Below are 18,101 nucleotides of genomic sequence, written 5' to 3' on the forward strand. Positions count from 1 at the left end.
GAGGACAGGAAGGCTTGGAGGAACATTGTCCATGGAGTCACGATGGATCAGACACAACTTCGCAACTAACAACAACAACAACACAAAAGCTGTCAGGAACTCACCTTCTGTGATGTCCCAGGGAACACCTCCTAAAAACACCTTGCAGGAGTAAACAGGATTTTTGTAGTTTCTAGGTGGGAGCTGCCCACTCCAAGTGCAGGTTGCCTCATTCACAGCTGGAGACAAAAGCCACAGAGAAGTTTTACCTATGAGGTGGGGGCAATGGTGGAATTCTTACCTGCCTCTCTTGGTCACCCTCCCACAACGCCAAGGTTCAGCTCACCTGCTGCTTGCTTGTGGAGCCTGGCTTCTCTTTCGATGCTGAAGGGGTCCTCCGGAGCGTCCGTGATGTTCCAGGATGGCCAGGAAGAGGCCCCAGGCCACTGCTTGGACAAGGCGCCAGAGGTGGAGGAGGTGACCGCAGCCAAGGCAGCCTGCTCTTGATCCAGGCGAGACCCTGCTCCATTCAAGGAATCTCTGGTTATGCCTCCGATGGGCAGGAATGGCAGAGGAGGTGAGATACGCAGACTTGACTGCAAAAGACGTTAATCAGAGGCACCGTGGGGAAAAAAATCACATTTGGGAAGAAACTGGAAAGGCAATATAACAAGACGCCCAGCTTCATGCCAATGCAAGAATCACCATATTTTTCAGAGTATAAGACCCCCCCCCAAAAAAGAGGATGAAAATCTAGGTGCGTTTTATACACGGAATACAGCATTTTTGGCCCACCAAAACCCCATCCCCTTTGCAAAAATGGACATGCAGAGGGTTTGGGAGGCTTGCAAAGTGCTCCTGGGGGCTGGGGAGGGCAAAAATGAGCAAAAAACAGACCGTTTTTGCCTCCCCCCCAAGCTCCCAGAAGCACTCTACAAGCCTCCCAAACCCTCTGCATGCTTTTTTTTTCCTTTGCAAAAATAACAGAGTTGTTATTCTGTTCTATTCTACTTTGGAGGTCTTTTAGTCCAACCCTCTGCTTAGGCAGGAAACCCAGACAAATGGACGTTCTTAAAAACGCCCAGTGTTGGAGCATTCACAACTTCTGTCCCATCGCTTGATTGTTCTCACTGTCAGAAAATTTCTCCTCGTTTCTAGATCGAATCTCTCCTTGATCAGCTTCCCACATCTATCCAACCCACCAGAATGGGGAGGCGGGTTACGAGTTTCCTCTCTCAAGGAGGTCCATCTAGTGGGGCCAAGACAAAGGGCCTTCTCTGTGGTGGTTCCCCTCCCCCCCCTCCCCCATGGAACGTCATCCGTAGAGAGATAAGATTGGCCCTCACCTCAACAAAAGGCCTGAAGACATGGGTCTTCGTACCATCAAGTGGTATGTACGTTTGACTGTGGTCACCAGAGAGATGGGGGTTTGTATTTGGGGTTTCATTTCTGTAAGCTACCCAGTGTCACTACAAGTGAGTTGGGCAGCCATATATACAATACAATACAATAGCAGAGTTGGAAGGGACCTTGGAGGTCTTCTAGTCCAACCCCCTGCCTAGGCAGGAAACTCTATACCGTTTCAGACAAATGGCTATCCAACATCTTCTTAAAGACTTCCAGTGTTGGGGCATTCACAACTTCTGGAGGCAAACAATTGCTTAATTGTTCCAACTGTCAGGAAATTTCTCCTTAGTTCTAAGTTGCTTCTCTCCTTGATTAGTTTCCACCCATTGCTTCTTGTTCTACCCTCAGCTGCTTTTAAAAATTTAACTTATCATATTTTTTTGGACTATAAGATGCACCTAAATTTACTGGAGAAAAAAAGGGTTTTTTTTGGCCTCTGTGTGTTGCATTTCCGCCCTCCCTGCCCCCAGAAGCATGCATCCATTTTTGGCCTGCAGAGTGCTTCTGGGGGTCCGGGAGGGTGAAAACGCAATGTGTGGAGAGTTCAGGAAGCCAAAAACACCCATATTCAGTCTATAAGATGCACTTACCATATTTTTTAGAGTATGAGATGCACCTGAGTATAAGAAGACACACCAATTTGAAGAGCCAAATTTAAAAAAAAAAGTTTTTGCACTCTGCAGGCCTCCTAAAAATGGCCCTTTTTTCACGAAACGGTTTATGACAGAAAGGTTTTTTGTCAAAAAAAGGGCTTGCAAAGCCTTTAGGAGGCTTATAGAGTGCTCCTAGGGGCTGGGGGGGGGGAACAGTCTGTTTTTCGCTCATTTCTTTCCTCCCCAGCCCCCGGGAGCACTCTGGAAGCCTCCTAAAGGCTATGCACAGCCATTTTGGTGAAGGGGGCGGGGCTTTGTGAGGCCAAAAATGCTTAAGTATAGGAGTAAAAGACGCATCCAGATTTTCAGCCTCTTTTTTGAGGCGAAAAGGTGCGTCTCATACTCCAAAAATGCGGTACACTTTCACCCACTTTGGGAGGGGGGGAATGAGTCCCCTTCGGGGAAAAGGGCGGCATATAAGTGCAATAAATTCAATAAATTCAATAAAATTCATCTTTAAAAAATTTGGTAATTTAATTTAATCATGCTTAAGCACAACTCAAGATGTTCTAACTCCCTTCCACTTCCATCCCCAAAACCACGCGAGAGAAATATCTATCTATCTATCTATCTATCTATCTATCTATCTATCTATCTATCTATCTATCTATCTATCATCTATCTATCTATCTTTCTATCTCTCTCTCTCTCTCTCTCTCTATCTATCTATCTATCATCTTTCTTTCTATCTTTCTATCTATCTATCTATCTATCTATCTGTCTGTCTGTCTGTCTGTCTATCTATCATCTTTCTATCTTTCCATCCATCCACGGCTTTCTTACGATCAGATCTGAAAGGTGGTCAGATCCAGAGCTGAATCCACTGGTGTCCGAGTCGGAGGGGCTGCTGGAGCGGGAATAGAGAAGGGAGCGGCTGCTGTCCAAGCGCGAGGCCCTCAAGGTCGGAGTTGGGAGGTTCTCGCTCAGCTCCGAGCCGATGGGATCCAGGGGCAGGAAGCCCAGAGACGGCTTCCCGAAGGGATTGCTGAGCATGTTGAGAACTGCAAAGCAGGACAGAAAAGATGGTGAACAAAGAGTTCCTAGAGCGGCGGCACCTAATGTCTGCTTCCTTCAAACCCGGCCATCTTTTCAGTTGCGGGAAAAAAAGAAGAATCAAAAGGGGAAAAAAATCCATTATGGGTCTCTGCATTCACATGTACTAGGATGCAGAACCGCTTCCAATGTTTATCTAGGTCCATTCTCAGGCATCCAAGATCATGGTTGTCCCAAAGGTGGCTTCCCCCCCCCCCCCCAACAAGCAACTGGACTTCCTTGTTTTTTTCTTTTGAAGAAGTTTCGCTTTTCATCCAAGAAGCTTCTTCAGCTCTGACTAGATGGTTCAAGGTTTATTACACTTGTATGCCACCCTATTCCCGGAGGGACTCAGGGCGGCTAAACAAACCGAAGGGGAAGGGAATAATACAGACAAAAAGCAATAAAAACAAGCAAACAAAATACGGAAACAATTTAAAAGCAGTCAACAGCGACACAATTCGAGTGGGGATGGGAACTCATCAGCCCCAGGCCTGTTGGAACAGCCACTGGGGAATGGAAGGGTTTATATTCCTTGCAGACAGCTGGTCATTTGCATCCTTTTTTTTTAAGATAGTCATTGAGGCCACTCGGAGGTTTTATCTGTGTCAGACTGTGGAAATCCTTCCATTCCCCACCATCTGGTCAGAGCTGAAGCAGCTTCCTGGATGAGAAGCGAAACGTCTTCAGAGAAAAACAAAGGAAGTCCAGTGGCTTCTTGGAAGGAGAGAGAGAGAGAAAAAAACACCTTTGGGACTTTGCTTTTGGTTCAACTGTGGTCGCAAGTTGAATAGAATAGAAAAAAAAACAGAATAGAAAAGAAAATAGAAAAAAATAGAACAGAAAATAGAACAGAAAAGAAAAGAGCAGAATAGAATAGAAAATAGAATAGAAAAGAATAGAAAAGAAAATAGAAAAGAATAGAATAGAAAATAGAATAGAAAAGAATAGAATAGAAAATAGAATAGAAAAGAAAATAGAAAATAGAATAGAAAAGAAAATAGAAAAGAAAAGAATAGAATAGAAAATAGAAAAGAATAGAATAGAAAATAGAATAGAATAGAAAATAGAATAGAAAAGAAAATAGAAAAGAATAGAATAGAAAATAGAAAAGAATAGAATAGAAAATAGAATAGAATAGAAAATAGAAAATAGAATAGAATAGAATAAAATAAAATAGAAAAGAAAATAGAAAAGAAAAGAAAATAGAAAAGAAAATAGAATAGAATAGAAAATAGAATAGAAAAGAAAAGAAAATAGAATAGAAAATAGTATAGAAAGAATAGAATAGAAAAAGGAATAGAACATAGAATAGAATAGAATAGAATAGAAAATAGAATAGAAAATAGAATAGAAAATAGAATAGAAAAGAATAGAACAGAACAGAAAATAGAAGAGAAAAGAATAGAAAAGAAAATAGAATAGAATAGAACAGAACAGAATAGAATAAGCTGGAAGGGACCTTGGAAGTCTTCTAGTCCAGCCCCTGCTCAAGCAGGAGATCCTATACTATTTCAGATAAGTTGCTTTCTAATTGAGGAATACTTGTATTTGCCTTGAGAACCCCAGGATACCTGATGCACTTCCATCCACTAATCTGTCTAGCCTGCCATTGGTATCTTACATTTCCTCATTTGTTAGTCTAAACCTAGTTTACTGCAAACCACTGGTTTCAGCAGTCACCTGTTAACACTGTAAACCGCAAGCCGCCATCCTGAATTCTTTGACTTCAGCTTAGAAAATCTTTGGAAGCTGATGGATAAAATCTCTTTTACAGCCGGTCCCCTCCCACACTGGGGGAAAAAACCTCGCGCATGCCCTCCTACACAACACTGTCTTTTCTACAATCACATGGACCAATCACCAGGCATACACTAAAGGCTGTGTATCACAGCCAGGAGCTTGTGCAGCTTTGTTTGAAAGAAAAATACACACACAAACACTCCCCGTCCATGTTTCTCTAACAAAGAGATTGACACAGGCGTGTTCGACTGACACACAAAAAGATTCCAGGGCAAAAATAATTCACAAAACCTCCTTGCACCATGTTGGGCTAAAGAAGAGAGGAGATGCCACTCTCATCTACAGAGTCAGAGGGTTTAAATTTGACCTTTCAAAAAAGACGGTTTCTAGCCCTCATGATTTCAGACGGGCGTTTCTCATATTTGTCTCCCCGTCTTTATAAAACATCCAGCTTAAGAACTTGGATCTTGGCTGACCAGGGATGAGAAGATCCAAGCAGGCTAGAAGCTGTTTGCACAACATGCAGTAAACAAGGCAAACGCTCTTATTTATTCTAGAATCAAATCATGGATTAAGGATATCAACAGTGACATCCTTCTTAGCTGATGCTATGAGAATTAATTTCCAGTCAAAGTAGTCTTTGGCTCACCACAGTTCATTTTGTGAGCATTCAAAGTTGCAACGGCACTGGGGAAAAAAGTGATTTACGACCACTTTTGACAACGGAGACCGCCGCATACGTTCACGTGATCAAAATCCATAAAATTGGCCACTGACTCATATTTATGACGGTTGCAATGTTCCCAGGGTCACGGGATCCCCTTTTGCGACTTCCTGACAAGCCAGGTTCACTTAACCACCTTGTTAACCAGCTTAACAATGGCCGCAATTCACTTAACAACCGTGGCGCAGGAGGTCGTAAAACGAGGCCAAATTCGCTGAACAAACGTTTCGCTTAGCCACGAAGATCTGGGGCTCAATTGTGGTCGTTAAATTGAAGGCTACCTCTATTTTCATGACTGCCAACTTCGGAAGCCTCCTAAGATCACGGTGGCCAACAAAATGGGTGTTGGTTCTTACCCGAGACCCCCGTTCTCTGGGCAGTGGAGAAAGCAGCCAGGCTGCGTTCCAATTGGACTACAATCTGTGATGTCATCGTGCACTGCTGGCTGCTCCCAGTTTTAAACTCAGTCTAACCAGGACTGGACGTGAGAATTGAGCTCTTTTCCTTATAATAGCAATAATTGTCTTTAAATGGATTTTTTTTTCACAAAAAAAAAATACTAAATTTTGCCTATTCTCCTGTGAATTCCGGATTGAGCAGGGGAATTTTTGATCGGCCAGGAGGGCATCTGCCCTCGGTGGAATACTTGGGCTTCAAGCCTTTGAGGAGAGCGACGTTCCCACAAGTTCCAGTGGTGGGATTCAAATAATTCAACTGGTTCTCCACCCTAATGACCAGCTGGGTAGGCATGGCTTGGTGGTCATGTGACTGTGTGGGCGTGGCCAACTCTATGTCACTCATGTCAATGGGCGCTTCGCCTCAGCTGTTACAATGTAATAAGGGTTAACCGGAGAGGCGGTTTCTGTAAGCAGGGCAATAAAGATGAGGCTAGAAACAACACCAGAATGTTTCCTTCCTGCCTTCCTTACAGGATTAGCCCTGTAAAGTGGGGAAAAAACAAAATGAGATTTCTTCCAACAACCGGTTCTCCCAACTGCTTAGAAAGTTAACAACCGGTTCTCCTGGATAGGTGCGAACCGGCTGAATCCCACCACTGACGAGTTCGCTCCGGAGCGCTGGACGTCGTGCTCCTTACTAGGCGATATCATCAGGCTCATTAGCACCCGCTCAGAAGCTCCCCAAATTCACTGAACAAACATTTCGCTTAGCCACGAAGATCTGGGGCTCAGATTGTGGCCGTTAAGTCGTATTTTCATGACTGCCAATTTAGGAAGCTTCCTAAGATCACGGTGGCAAACAAAACTGAGCTGACCCCCGGGGAATAATTTACAAAAAATAAAAAAATAAATTCCCTTTCAGGTATTTGAGGTCAGAGAAAGCCAACCGCGTCTCACTCTGTAAACACCAGAAATCCCAGGAGGTTTGCAAACATCGCTGGAACACCGTGAGCCGAGAGGGGCTTGGATAAATAATTCTTCCGAGACAAGTTACTGTGCAACTGCTATATTAGCAGTTTGTTTATTTTTAGATGTTAATGAAACATGCTGTGCTTCAAGATCTAAAGCTAGGAACCAACACCCTTTCGTCAGCCAGAAACAGCAGGCTACATTCAGGGGAAGACAAGACTCCTTGACCTGGGAGGGACCTGGGAGGTCTTCTAGTCCAACCCCATACTCACGGCAGTGGGTCCTTGGTGCTTATATATAGCTGTTATAGAAGGAGACCTTATATCGTTGAAGGGATGCAGCTAGAGAGGACGGCTGGTATTAAAGCGGGATCAAGGAGGGGGAGGGATAAGGCACCCCCTAATTCCCAGTCTACAATACAGTTGTAAGAAGGCTCCATATATGGTACTTAGGAAAAACGGTTAGAGTTCAAGCCAGAACTATTTCTATTAGGCATTATATCAGATGGCTATGATAATGGGACAATGTACCTAATATTACACATCCTGACCGCAGCAAGAATGGTGCATGCGCAGCAGTGGAAGAGTGAAAACACCCCTTCAGAGGAGGAGACAATAAGGGAGATACTCGTCTGCGCAGAAATGGACAGACTAACATTAAAAATAAAAGACAAAGGAGAGATAGAATAGTGTGACACATGGAGCAGATTCTATCAATGGTTAGAAGCACGAGGTGGAAGTCGGAATAAGGAAAAACTAGGGTAGGGAGACCTGGAATGAGAGGCCATTCCCCTGAAAATAAGCCCTCCCCAGATAATAAGCCCAACTGAGCTTTTGAGCGCATGCGTTAAAATAAGCCCTTCACGGAAAATAAGCCCTCCTTGGAAATATTGCAACACAGCAGCAGCCATGAGGTGGCCATGCTCGCCACCTCCTGCACCTCAAAAATAATAAGACCTCCCCAAAAATAAGGCCAAGCACTTATTTTGGGGGGGGGAGGGTGTCAAAAAAAAATAAGATCTTGACTTATTTTCGGGGAAACACGGTACTATCTATGCATCATAGTATTAGAATGAATTTGAGGGTCAAAAATAATTAGCAATAGCAATAGCAGTTAGACTTATATACCGCTTCATAGGGCTTTCAGCCCTCTCTAAGCGGTTTACAGAGTCAGCATATCGCCCCCAACAATCCGGGTCCTCATTTCACCCACCTCGGAAGGATGGAAGGCCGAGTCAACCCTGAGCCGGTGAGATTTGAACCGCCGAACTGCAGCTAGCAGTCAGCTGAAGTGGCCTGCAGTACTGCACTCTAACCACTGCGCCACCTCGGCTCATATGTACAACATACGTTGTACAACACGGGTACTGTTTAAGTAGCATATATGTTATTTGTTTTCACTTTGGTTTTTATGGCAAGTGAAATGCCAATGACAATCACACTGTGTTCAATACATGTAAATAATAAAAATGTATTTTTTTTAAAAAAAAAAGACCCCACACTCATTTGCACTGTTCAGGGGACCCTGAGGGCATAGATAAACCTCCAAGTGGCCTCAAGAGGTCTCAGGAAGAGTGCTAATGATTGGATGACTGCAAAAAAAATAATGATCCTTCTATTTCCCCCCCCCCCCTCCTCATCCTGCCAGAACTGTGTGTTGTTATCTAACTAATGTAGATTAATATTTTTTGGTTGAATTAATTGTAAAACTGTACTTGCCAGTTGCAAAAAGAAAAAACAGCAAAATGCACCCAAAATATAAAAAAAAGGTAAAAAGACAAATTAGAGCCGAGGTGGCGCAGTGGTTAGGGTGCAGTACTGCAGGCCACTTCAGCTGACTGTTATCTGCAGTTTCAGTGGTTCAAATCTCACCGGCTCAAGGTTGACTCAGCCTTCCATCCTTCCTAGGTGGGTGAAATGAGGACCCAGACTGTGGGGGCGATATGCTGACTCTGTAAACCGCTTAGAGAGGGCTGAAAGCCCTATGAAGCGGTATATAAGTCTAACTGCTATTGCTATTGCTAAATTAGGTTTTAGGAACAGAAGCTCACCATTACGTGGGGTGCAGAGTAATATTTTACAGTGCCCTTCCGTTACATAATTCCTAGGACACTTGGCAATAACAAATAAAAAGAGACAAGTCTGTAAAAAAAAAGAACTACAGTCTTAAAACCACAAGATAATAAAAAAAGCAATCTAATGCAATCAGAAGATTTAAAACTGGCATCGAAACCCTTGCGTAACGGGGTGAATTAAATAGCAGTCTAACTACCCTTCCTTGCAAATCCCCTGCCTCACTCAGAGTATTAAAATTACTCTGATCTTTTCCAATATAAAGGTGGCTATTTTTCCCCCCTGTAACCATGGTGGGTGTGCGTTTAAGATCTTACTGCAAAAAAAGATACCAAAAATACAAATGTGTTTTCCCAGAATTCCGCATCTCCCATTCTTTGAATTCTGCAGCACTAACTACGTCCTCTGGATCAGGATTTTCCAAGTTGTGTTGTGTAGATTTCAGGGAAGGATCGCTAGTATGGCTGTGCCCAACCCAACATTTCTAATATAGCTATCTATCTGATTTCTTCGTGCAGGGCATGGCTTAATGCTGTTCTTTTAGGTGTACAAACCGAAGAACACTTTGATCCTAGGGAAACAGTCTTTCCCGATTCTTCTTATTGCATTCACAACTCTTTGCAGTCACTCTGAAATCAAAGGTTCCCGAAGAAATCAGCAATCTCCATCAGAATACAGCTGGAAGGGACCTTGGAGGTCTCCTAGCCCAACCCCCCTGCTCAAGCAGGAGACCCTATACCCGTGATGGCGAACCTATGGCACGTGACTGAAGTGGCACGTGGAGCCATGCCGCCTGGCATGCAGCATTGCCCATTCCTCTTCTGGGTTTCTGGGCTTGCATGCGCCCGCGATGATCAGTGGCCTTCGTGCGTGTGGCAGTGCCTGACAGTAGAAGAGCTGGTCGTCCATTTTCCAGCATGAGCGTGCGTAGCTGGCCAGCCGATTGTTCTGCACATGCGCGCCAGTAACTGGAGGGCGGACCTGGCTGGTGTGCATGTGCGAGCTGGAAACTGGAAGTTCATTTTCCATCGCGCACATGCCACCTTGGGCAGCTCTTCCTCTGTGTTGTGGCCCTGATGGGCGTAGGCGCATGTGCGCTCCAGGGGTGGGTTGCTAATCCCGTTCCAACTGGTTCGGTTGGAACGGGGCGGGCGGCGTCCTCGTGCACGCGCGCAGTTCACGCATGCGTCTTAGCCCCTGCGCAATGCTCCAGCTGCTTGCAGAGACTCGCGCAAGCGCTGTATGTGCCATGCGCCTGCGTGGAAGCGCAGAAGCCTTCAAAGACCGGTAAGGAGCGCGGGCGGGCAGGTGGGCCCTTCGCCGTTCCCAGAAGTTACTTACTTCCGGGTTCGCCGACCAACCGGTTTGCGGGGACCGCCGCGAACCGGTTGAAACCCACCCCTGGTGCGCTCCCTTTTTGGCATTCAGTGCCAAAAAGCTTCCCCATCATCACTGTCCTACACAGTTTCAGATAGATGGCGGTCTACTCTTTTCTTAAAAACCTCCAGTGATGGAAGCCCCTTTCAAGCACCTGTGGCACAAGTGAGAAGCCACAGAAGAGCTAAACAAACACAGGCAGGTTAAAAAAAGAAAAAAATTTTCTACTGGACTGAGATATACAGGTAGCTCTTGCAAGCCGGTGTATATCCCTGTGTCAACACAGCAAACTTCTCCGACAGCTTTGAAATTAACTTCCTCTCATTCCTTCCATCTCCACTCTAAAGGAATCCTAAGGAAGTTTTTTTTATTTCTCTCTTGCAAAGGGCAAGTTACGGCTTACAGTTAATTCAAGAAAAAAATTAATTCACGGTGCAAAAAAGCAAACGATTCAGTATCACCGAAGTAGAAGCAAAGGGGAACCAAGGAGCTTAGCCTTTTAACAGACCTTTTTAAATCAATCTTTAAGAAAACAGTCGGAGCATCCTAGGAGGAAAGAAAAAAAGGAATCCTCTTAACGGAGATTTTCCAAAGACGCTATTAGAGGAAGATGTCTTGGAGTATCACTTCAGCATCCTCGCCCTGGAGCAGCCTCTCCCAGGAACAAAATGAAGCAGGTCTTTTTATCTTCTGATTTATTTCTCTTGCTTTGTCTGCCTGCCACTCCCAATGGCCCATATATTAACACTTGTGACTCAGCTCTCTTTTTAAAATCTCCTCCTTGGAGTAAACCCAGCCGTACAAAGGAGGGGGGGGGGGGAAGAAAGAGGAAAATATAACTCCCTGTCGCCAAACCAACTGCAGAAATCCAGAATTCACGAACTGCATTGGTTTTTCTAAGTCTCTAAATCCAGTAGCAAATTTGAAGGGACTCTCCCGCTGATAGCAATTAATCTTCCCGGACCTCACCCTTTGCAAGAGCATTGTACTCCTGAACAACAGATTGTAAAAAAACACACACAGACACACACAAAAAGTGTCTTTCTCCTTACTAGAAAGCAAATTTTAAGTGGAGCAGCACTCAAAATGTTTTTGTCTCTACCACAGGTCACTTTGGGAGAGATGTGGCTTCGAAAAGGAAGCATAAAAATGTTAGAATCAAGTAGCAGATTAAAAATAATAATCTTAACAAGAGATGGGAACTGCTGTGCATCAGACTCTCAATGAGGAGGTAGAAGTTGTTGTTTTTAAAAAAAATAAAAATAAAATAAGCCTGTCCTATATCTATCTCATCCCTGGGTTCAAAAGGGATGCAACCCACCACTAAATGACTTTTGGGGGGGGGAAACAGCGTATTGTGTGAATAACCCCATACTTGCGTGATTCACAATTTTGACTGCTGCCGATGCAGACTTAAAGAGCCTCGTTTGGATTCCCAACCTGCTCAAACTCTATTACAAATAAAGGACTCCTTATTTTATTTACCAGTAATAAATTCTGCATCTAATATTTTATTTTGCATAAAATGGAAGGAAGAAGAGAAAGTGGGGATATATATATGTGTGTGTGTGTGTGTGTGTTGTGTGTCTGTGTGTTTTTGTAGATTTTCACGGGTGTAGGTATGCTCAATCTCTATCTCTATGTCTGTCTGTCTCGCTCTCTGTCTGTCTGCCTCGCTCTCTGTCTGTTTCTCTCTCTGTGTGTCTGTCTGCCTTGCTCTCTGTCTGTCTGTCTCTCTGTCTCTATCATCTATCTATCTATCTATCTATCCATCCATCCATCCATCCATCCATCCATCCATCCATCCATCCATCCATCCATCCATCCATCCATCCATCTATCTATCTATCTATCTATCTATCATCTATCTATCTATCTACCTACCTACCTACCTACCTACCTATCATCTATCTATCTTTGTTGCATTTTGTGCTGATAAATAAAACACAAAACAACACAACACAAAAAATGGTTTCCTGCCTGGAAGGCTCCTAGGGTGGAGCTGAAAGGCAAAAGGGAAGCAGTATGCTCCCTCCCATATTTGGGCATATCAGGTGCTTTGACATAACACTAATAATATGTGTGTGTGTGTATATGTGTGTATGTGTGTGTGTGTGTATGTGTGTACACGTACCTACACACACAGGCTACAGATAGTTCTTGATTTACAATCTAGCATCAATTTGAAAATGGCTCTGAAAAACGTGACTTTGTTCATGTGAGGTCCTCACCCTTACGACCATCGCAGTATGCCCAGGGTCATGTGATCAAAATTCGAGCCCTTGGCAAATACCGGCCTGCATTTATGATGGCTTCAATGTCCTGGGGTTTCCTGGTCACCATTTATGGCCATGCCTGCCAGCTTTTGACAAGCCAAGTCAGTGGCAGAATCAGGAGTCCCTTAATGACTGTGTGATTTGCTTAACAACCGCAGTAAAAATAAAATTCGACCCCGTGACACGACTTGTTTAACAACTGCATTAACATACAAATGTTAATCAAAAGGACTGTGAGTGGTAAGACCTTAATAACGACATCGATCACGAATGGAGAGAAAGAACCTATGCTAATAAAAAAATGACCCAAATTCCAGTCCAAACTGAATCTGGATTACTTATATAGAAATATAACAACTGCACCCCAAAATAGGGGCATCTGCTTTCCCACGGCTACAATACTGCTTGTTGATGCTGACTTAAAAGAGTTGTTCCATCTGAAATTATTTCTCTGCCTAAACATTTCTGGCTGCAGACAAGATTGCCACGGAGGGGGGGGGGGGCAGAGGAGGCAGACTGGGAACAGAAAGGAGGGGGGGGGGCAGAGGAGGCAGACTGGGAACAGAAAGCGGGGAACAAATTGTTTGCAACATCCTTAAGAAATCGTTGAAGCGGGAAGGGGATGGCCAAGCAAAAATAAGAACGGGCCCAACCTTCAATCATGTCCAATGCAGTAAAATCAGGAGATGCTTATTTGTTTATTTACATGCTGCCTTGATTGTTTTTATAAGTAACTCAAAGAGGGCTGGCGTATACCTCGTGCTCCTCCCCTCCCATTCTCCCCACAACAACCCTATGAGGTGGGTTTTGACTGAGAAAGGGGACTGGTCCAAAGTTCACCCAGCTGGCTTTTATGCCTAAGGCAGAACTAGAATTCACAGTCTCCCGGTTTATAACCAGGTGCCTCCACTACTAGAGGGGGATGTTATACTGCTCCATCAGTCTCCGCCTTTGACCGTCTGCAGCCAATGGCAAAGAGGCTGGAAGACATATGCAAATTGCTCCTGAGGTTACCAGTCCCCCCTTAGCAGACGGGTGCCAGGCTGCCCGCTAAGGGTACCTTCTCTGCAGAGCATGGCAGAGGAAGGGGCTCCTTGCCAGTCTGCCACAGGGCATCTGCCAGCGCCCTCCAACCAACGCTGGCCCTTCAAGAGAAGCAGCAAAGGCTGGATTGCCCAGATTTAAATGCCCGCTTCCCGCTTCCCACCTCCGTCTTTAAATCCCCGCTGGCCCCACCCAAGAGAGGCATTCGGATTTAGAAGAATCACAACGTCCGGTTTCCAAGCACATCCGAAGTCAAAGCCCAAGCACTCCAGAGTGCACAAATCAGCAAATCGTATTTTTAGCCCCAGGTTGCAAACTTTTTGCACTGGCCAGCCAACTCCCTCAAGGCTTGGTACAGCTGAGTCATTGTAGAACGCTTCCAAACTGCCCCGAGACCAAGGATGCTGCTTGCTTGCTTGCTTGCTTCCTTCCTTGGCAGGGGGAGGCCGTCCCTGCCCCCCCCCCGGGCTGGGATCTCGGCAAACCCAGGCAATGCTGCAGTTCTTGTGCCAGACACCCTGCCAGCTGCTGCATCAAAAACCCAGCCTGCTGGAAAAAAAATCCAACTCCAGACATAGCATCTTAAGGCTTTTGAGCAGAAGAGGTGCCTTCTCCAACAGAATTCTCCCTCTTGCCCAATACTGCCCGGGAGCATTTTTTAGCCTCTCTTCCCCATGGAGGATGTTAGCTTCCCCCCCCCCCCCCCACAAACATTGCATTTGCATCCCCTCCGTTGCAAAGTCATGGCATAGGGGGTGGGGCTGGGGAAAAGAATAAACAGGGATGTACGCAGGGATTGAGAACCTGGCACACTCCCTACAGCCCACTACGAATTCCCAAGCGTAATACTTGGGTTTGGAATTGGAATTCTCTCATCCCCAGTACAATATCAATATCAGCTTAAGCTCTTCTCATTCCTGCTCAGGGACTTTTGATGTCCCAGCCCTACTTTTTCCCCCCTTACCAGGGTGAGGTTTCTATGAAAGCTGCAGCCTGACAATGCAGCATAAAAGTTGGATGAACCAACATAAACTCAGCTCCCCGAGTTTGCCACGGACTCCGTGTTGTTTTTTTTTGAAGAGCACGGCATGGAAATCTGGTGCTACTCCTAACCCAATTCTCTACCCGGCTTCTCTTAAACCGAGTAGGCTCGTTAAGTGTTAGGTCGAGCTAAACGTGGGGCGGCGAAGGGTTAATTCGCCGTGCCCAATTATTCTTCACACGGGCAAAGTATATTTAGTATCAGTGTCACTATATACATCACGCCACGGTGCTAGAATAATAGAATTCAAATGCCAAAGGAATAGAAAGAGAGCATTCAACTATTTCTGCAACGCAATCGCGCCTCTGGAATACAGCCTCAGACAATGAACGCCTTTAGACCGGTAAATAAAATTTAATTTTTTTCCCCCATCAGCTGGAACCGTGGAAATTGTCCATCTGATGTCAGAGCAGTTCTCTTCAAAGACAAAATGACAATTTGATAAATTGGGAGTCCTGCTCATCCATCCAGCTCTGAAGTGATGGGCTTTTATAATTGAGATGAAGGGATGACTTACAGGAAATACGAGGAAATTATTTTGAACCTCCCCAGACAATTTCTCCCTCTTCTTAGAAACTCTCAGTGCTGCCTACATGTTACTTAGTTGTTGTTGTTGTTGTTGTTGTTGTTTTCCCATTCCCTGCTGTAAGAACTCTTTGACCCACATGGGGCATGGTGTTAAGGACAGGGTGCCTGACTGCCCACTGACCAAACACCATTAACTTTTTTTTCCCCGCAGGGCCTCTCAAAAAGCAAGACCTCTATTGTTTTATATCTTCCCACGGTTGGCAAGTCCCAACTTTGCCCCACCTCAAAATGTCTGCAGGAAAAAAGTCAGCCCTGGCCTGCGTACCCTACAGCGAGACAAGGAGTTTATAAAGATTACAACTAGAAGGTCGAGACTCCCGAAACCACCAGGAGATGCCAAGAATGGCTAAGTGCGGCCCTATTTCAAAGCCTTCTACAGACAGCCTTTTCTGTCATTTTTAAAGGCTGCGGTTCAATTTGCCAATTCCAGACTGCTAATACCAGGAAGTAGAATTAGGTGTAGTTCCTGAGCTGCCCATCTCTGTAATCCTGGATCGGAAGGCTATGGCACAGCAGCATAAAACAGCTGGTCTTCGTCCAGTTACAATGGGTGGACACCAAGAAGCTTCAGCAATCTAAGGGGCAGACAAGGGGGTCTTTTTACTTAGCCCCCCCCCCCCCCCCCAACAAGCCATTCAAAATTCATAGGTGGATGCAATCAGGGCTTGTCAAGGCCTAGCCAGCTCCTCTAAAAATCCTACTACCAATATAGACATGGAGAGGTCCTGCCACCACACTATAGGTTCCAAACCTTCCATCACAGATCCTGGACAATCCTGGGATTAATGCACAACACACGCCTTTCACCACAACAGGTGCCTAGTCACTGTCCTTTGTGGAGTGCTCCGTTTTGACCAAGAAGGTTGCATCTTCTTGAAGCATCACACTAGCAAATGTGGGAAAGTCCATGCCTTATGGAACAGGTATAAGCGTTCCATATTTTGGGGACAGCTTGGGTTTAAGGGAAAACTGAGCCTCTGGTTAAAAATACAAGCGCATAAAAAAATAAAAATAAAACAGCATACCAAAAGGAGAGTCCTAAGCAGCATTGCCACTCGTCTCTTTTTAAGGTTTGGCTCTGGAGCGTCCAGCAAGCAAATGGAAATACCACCACCCCACCCCCCACAGTCTGAACATACACAATTACTCTTACTACTTGGGTAACCGGTCTAAATCAACCTGGAATCCCTCGGGAGTTAAGGACGGGGTAAATAAAACGCCAACTCCTTTCCATCGCCTCTGTTACAACATTCTGCATATACCAGCCCATGTGTCCTGCAGGACCCCCCCCCCAAAAAAAAGGAGTTGGAAAAAAAACCTTCCATATATTAACCCATATATTCTCTGTGCTGCTTCAAACTTAGAAAGTTATGGGTGGGTTTGTTAGGAAAAAAAGGAAGGAAGGAAGGAAGGAAGGAAGGAAGGAAGGAAGGAAGGAAGGAAGGAAGGAAGGAAGGAAGGAAGGAAGGAAGGAAGGAAAGGGAAGGAAGGAAGGAAGCAAAGGAAGGAAGCAAAAAGAGAAGGAAGGAAGGAAGAAAAGGAAGGGGAAGGGAAGGAAGGAAGGAAAGAAGGAAGGAAGGGAAGGGAAGGAAGGAAGGAAGGGAAGGGAAGGGAAGGGAAGGAAGAGAAGGAAGGAAGAGAAGGAAGGAAAAGGAAGACTGGCCAGGGATCGGCTCATTCATCAAGACCGGCTGCTGATGACAGAGCTGCAAAAGGCAATCCAACAACTGTTGCTGTGCGTCAGCAGATTCTCTTACCAGACTGCGTGCTTGGCTGGGCTGCAGCATCTGTATCCTGGGTGCTCCATGGCCTATCCCACCCTGGCAGGCTGAGAGACTGCAATCCAAGGCACAGGTCACTGGCGTCGGGCAGACCACGCGGAGACTCCTGGACAGAAGCGGGGAAGAGCATCCTGCTGGCAGTCCCTGTTCCCTCGGAGTCTGGAAACTCTGGATCAAACAGGGAAAGAGGGGGGACACACACACACACAAACACACACAATGAAAAGCCACAAGGACAGGTGCCGGGGAGTTCTCGCAGCGTGGAGGGGACGCTTCCGCAGGCAGCGGCTTCTCGCCTCCAGCCGGAGCGAAAGTACCATATGGCCTGTAATCAGAGGAGGCTGCTTCCACCTTCCACCTTCCTATCCCGCCTGCACTATACTGACTGGCCCAGCATGTGATCGAACTGCTGATGCTTACCGTGTGCCATAGACGTCACTCGGCCATGCAACACAACCACATCTTCACTCAGAGGAGGAGAGAGGTGGAAAGCAAACCTGCCCATGGGAGTCTAGGCAGCATGCAGGAGGCGCAGCCGACTACCCACCAGCACCGCGCGAACGTCTGTCTCTCTCCGGCAGCCAGAGACGAGAGCCGGGGTTTAGCTAGCAGCAGTGCATGGGAGGTGGCTACAGTCGGCCACCCCTCCAGCCACAGCTGTAGCAGAGCGGCAGCCACAGAGAGCCAGGGAAAGAGAGATCACACTATCGGCTTGGTGCTCTCTCCTGGCCCCGCCCATGCCCCCCCCTCCCTAAAAATATCCCCCCCCCCGCACTGGAAAGCTTCCAGCCGCTGGCGCAAGCCCCCGAAGGCAGGGAAAAATGCAAAGCTTCACAATTCCGCTAGCATCATCTCTTTGTTTTAAACTTGGCAATCAGCTTTCACTGTCTCTCTGCTTGTTTATGACTATGGATAGCCTTTAAAAAAGGTAGGTGTGTGTGTGGGGGATTCTTAGCTAGAAATTTGCCTACGGACTTGAAAAGAGGGCAATGCCTAATACAGTTGGTCATAAAAAG

At 45.7% G+C, this 18,101-nt stretch overlaps 1 protein-coding gene across 2 annotated transcripts in view; it reads right to left on the bottom strand.

The window, feature by feature from the left end:
- The window catches only part of CPEB1 (cytoplasmic polyadenylation element binding protein 1), a 28,154-nt gene extending 10,399 nt beyond the window's left edge, over positions 1-17,755 (bottom strand). For both annotated transcript variants that reach the window (XM_032233693.1, XM_032233692.1), the window contains exons 1-5: positions 17,506-17,755; positions 17,062-17,253; positions 2,823-3,040; positions 326-575; positions 105-218 (exon numbers count right to left, since the gene is read on the bottom strand). In XM_032233693.1, coding sequence (XP_032089584.1) covers positions 105-218; positions 326-575; positions 2,823-3,040; positions 17,062-17,253; positions 17,506-17,590 — 859 coding nt within the window. In that variant the 5' untranslated portion in view covers positions 17,591-17,755. The remainder of the gene's footprint in view (positions 1-104; positions 219-325; positions 576-2,822; positions 3,041-17,061; positions 17,254-17,505) is intronic.
- Between the last annotated feature and the right edge of the window lie 346 nt (positions 17,756-18,101).

This window comes from Thamnophis elegans, chromosome 16 (genome assembly GCF_009769535.1).
Source record: "Thamnophis elegans isolate rThaEle1 chromosome 16, rThaEle1.pri, whole genome shotgun sequence".
Lineage (NCBI taxonomy): Eukaryota > Metazoa > Chordata > Lepidosauria > Squamata > Colubridae > Thamnophis > Thamnophis elegans.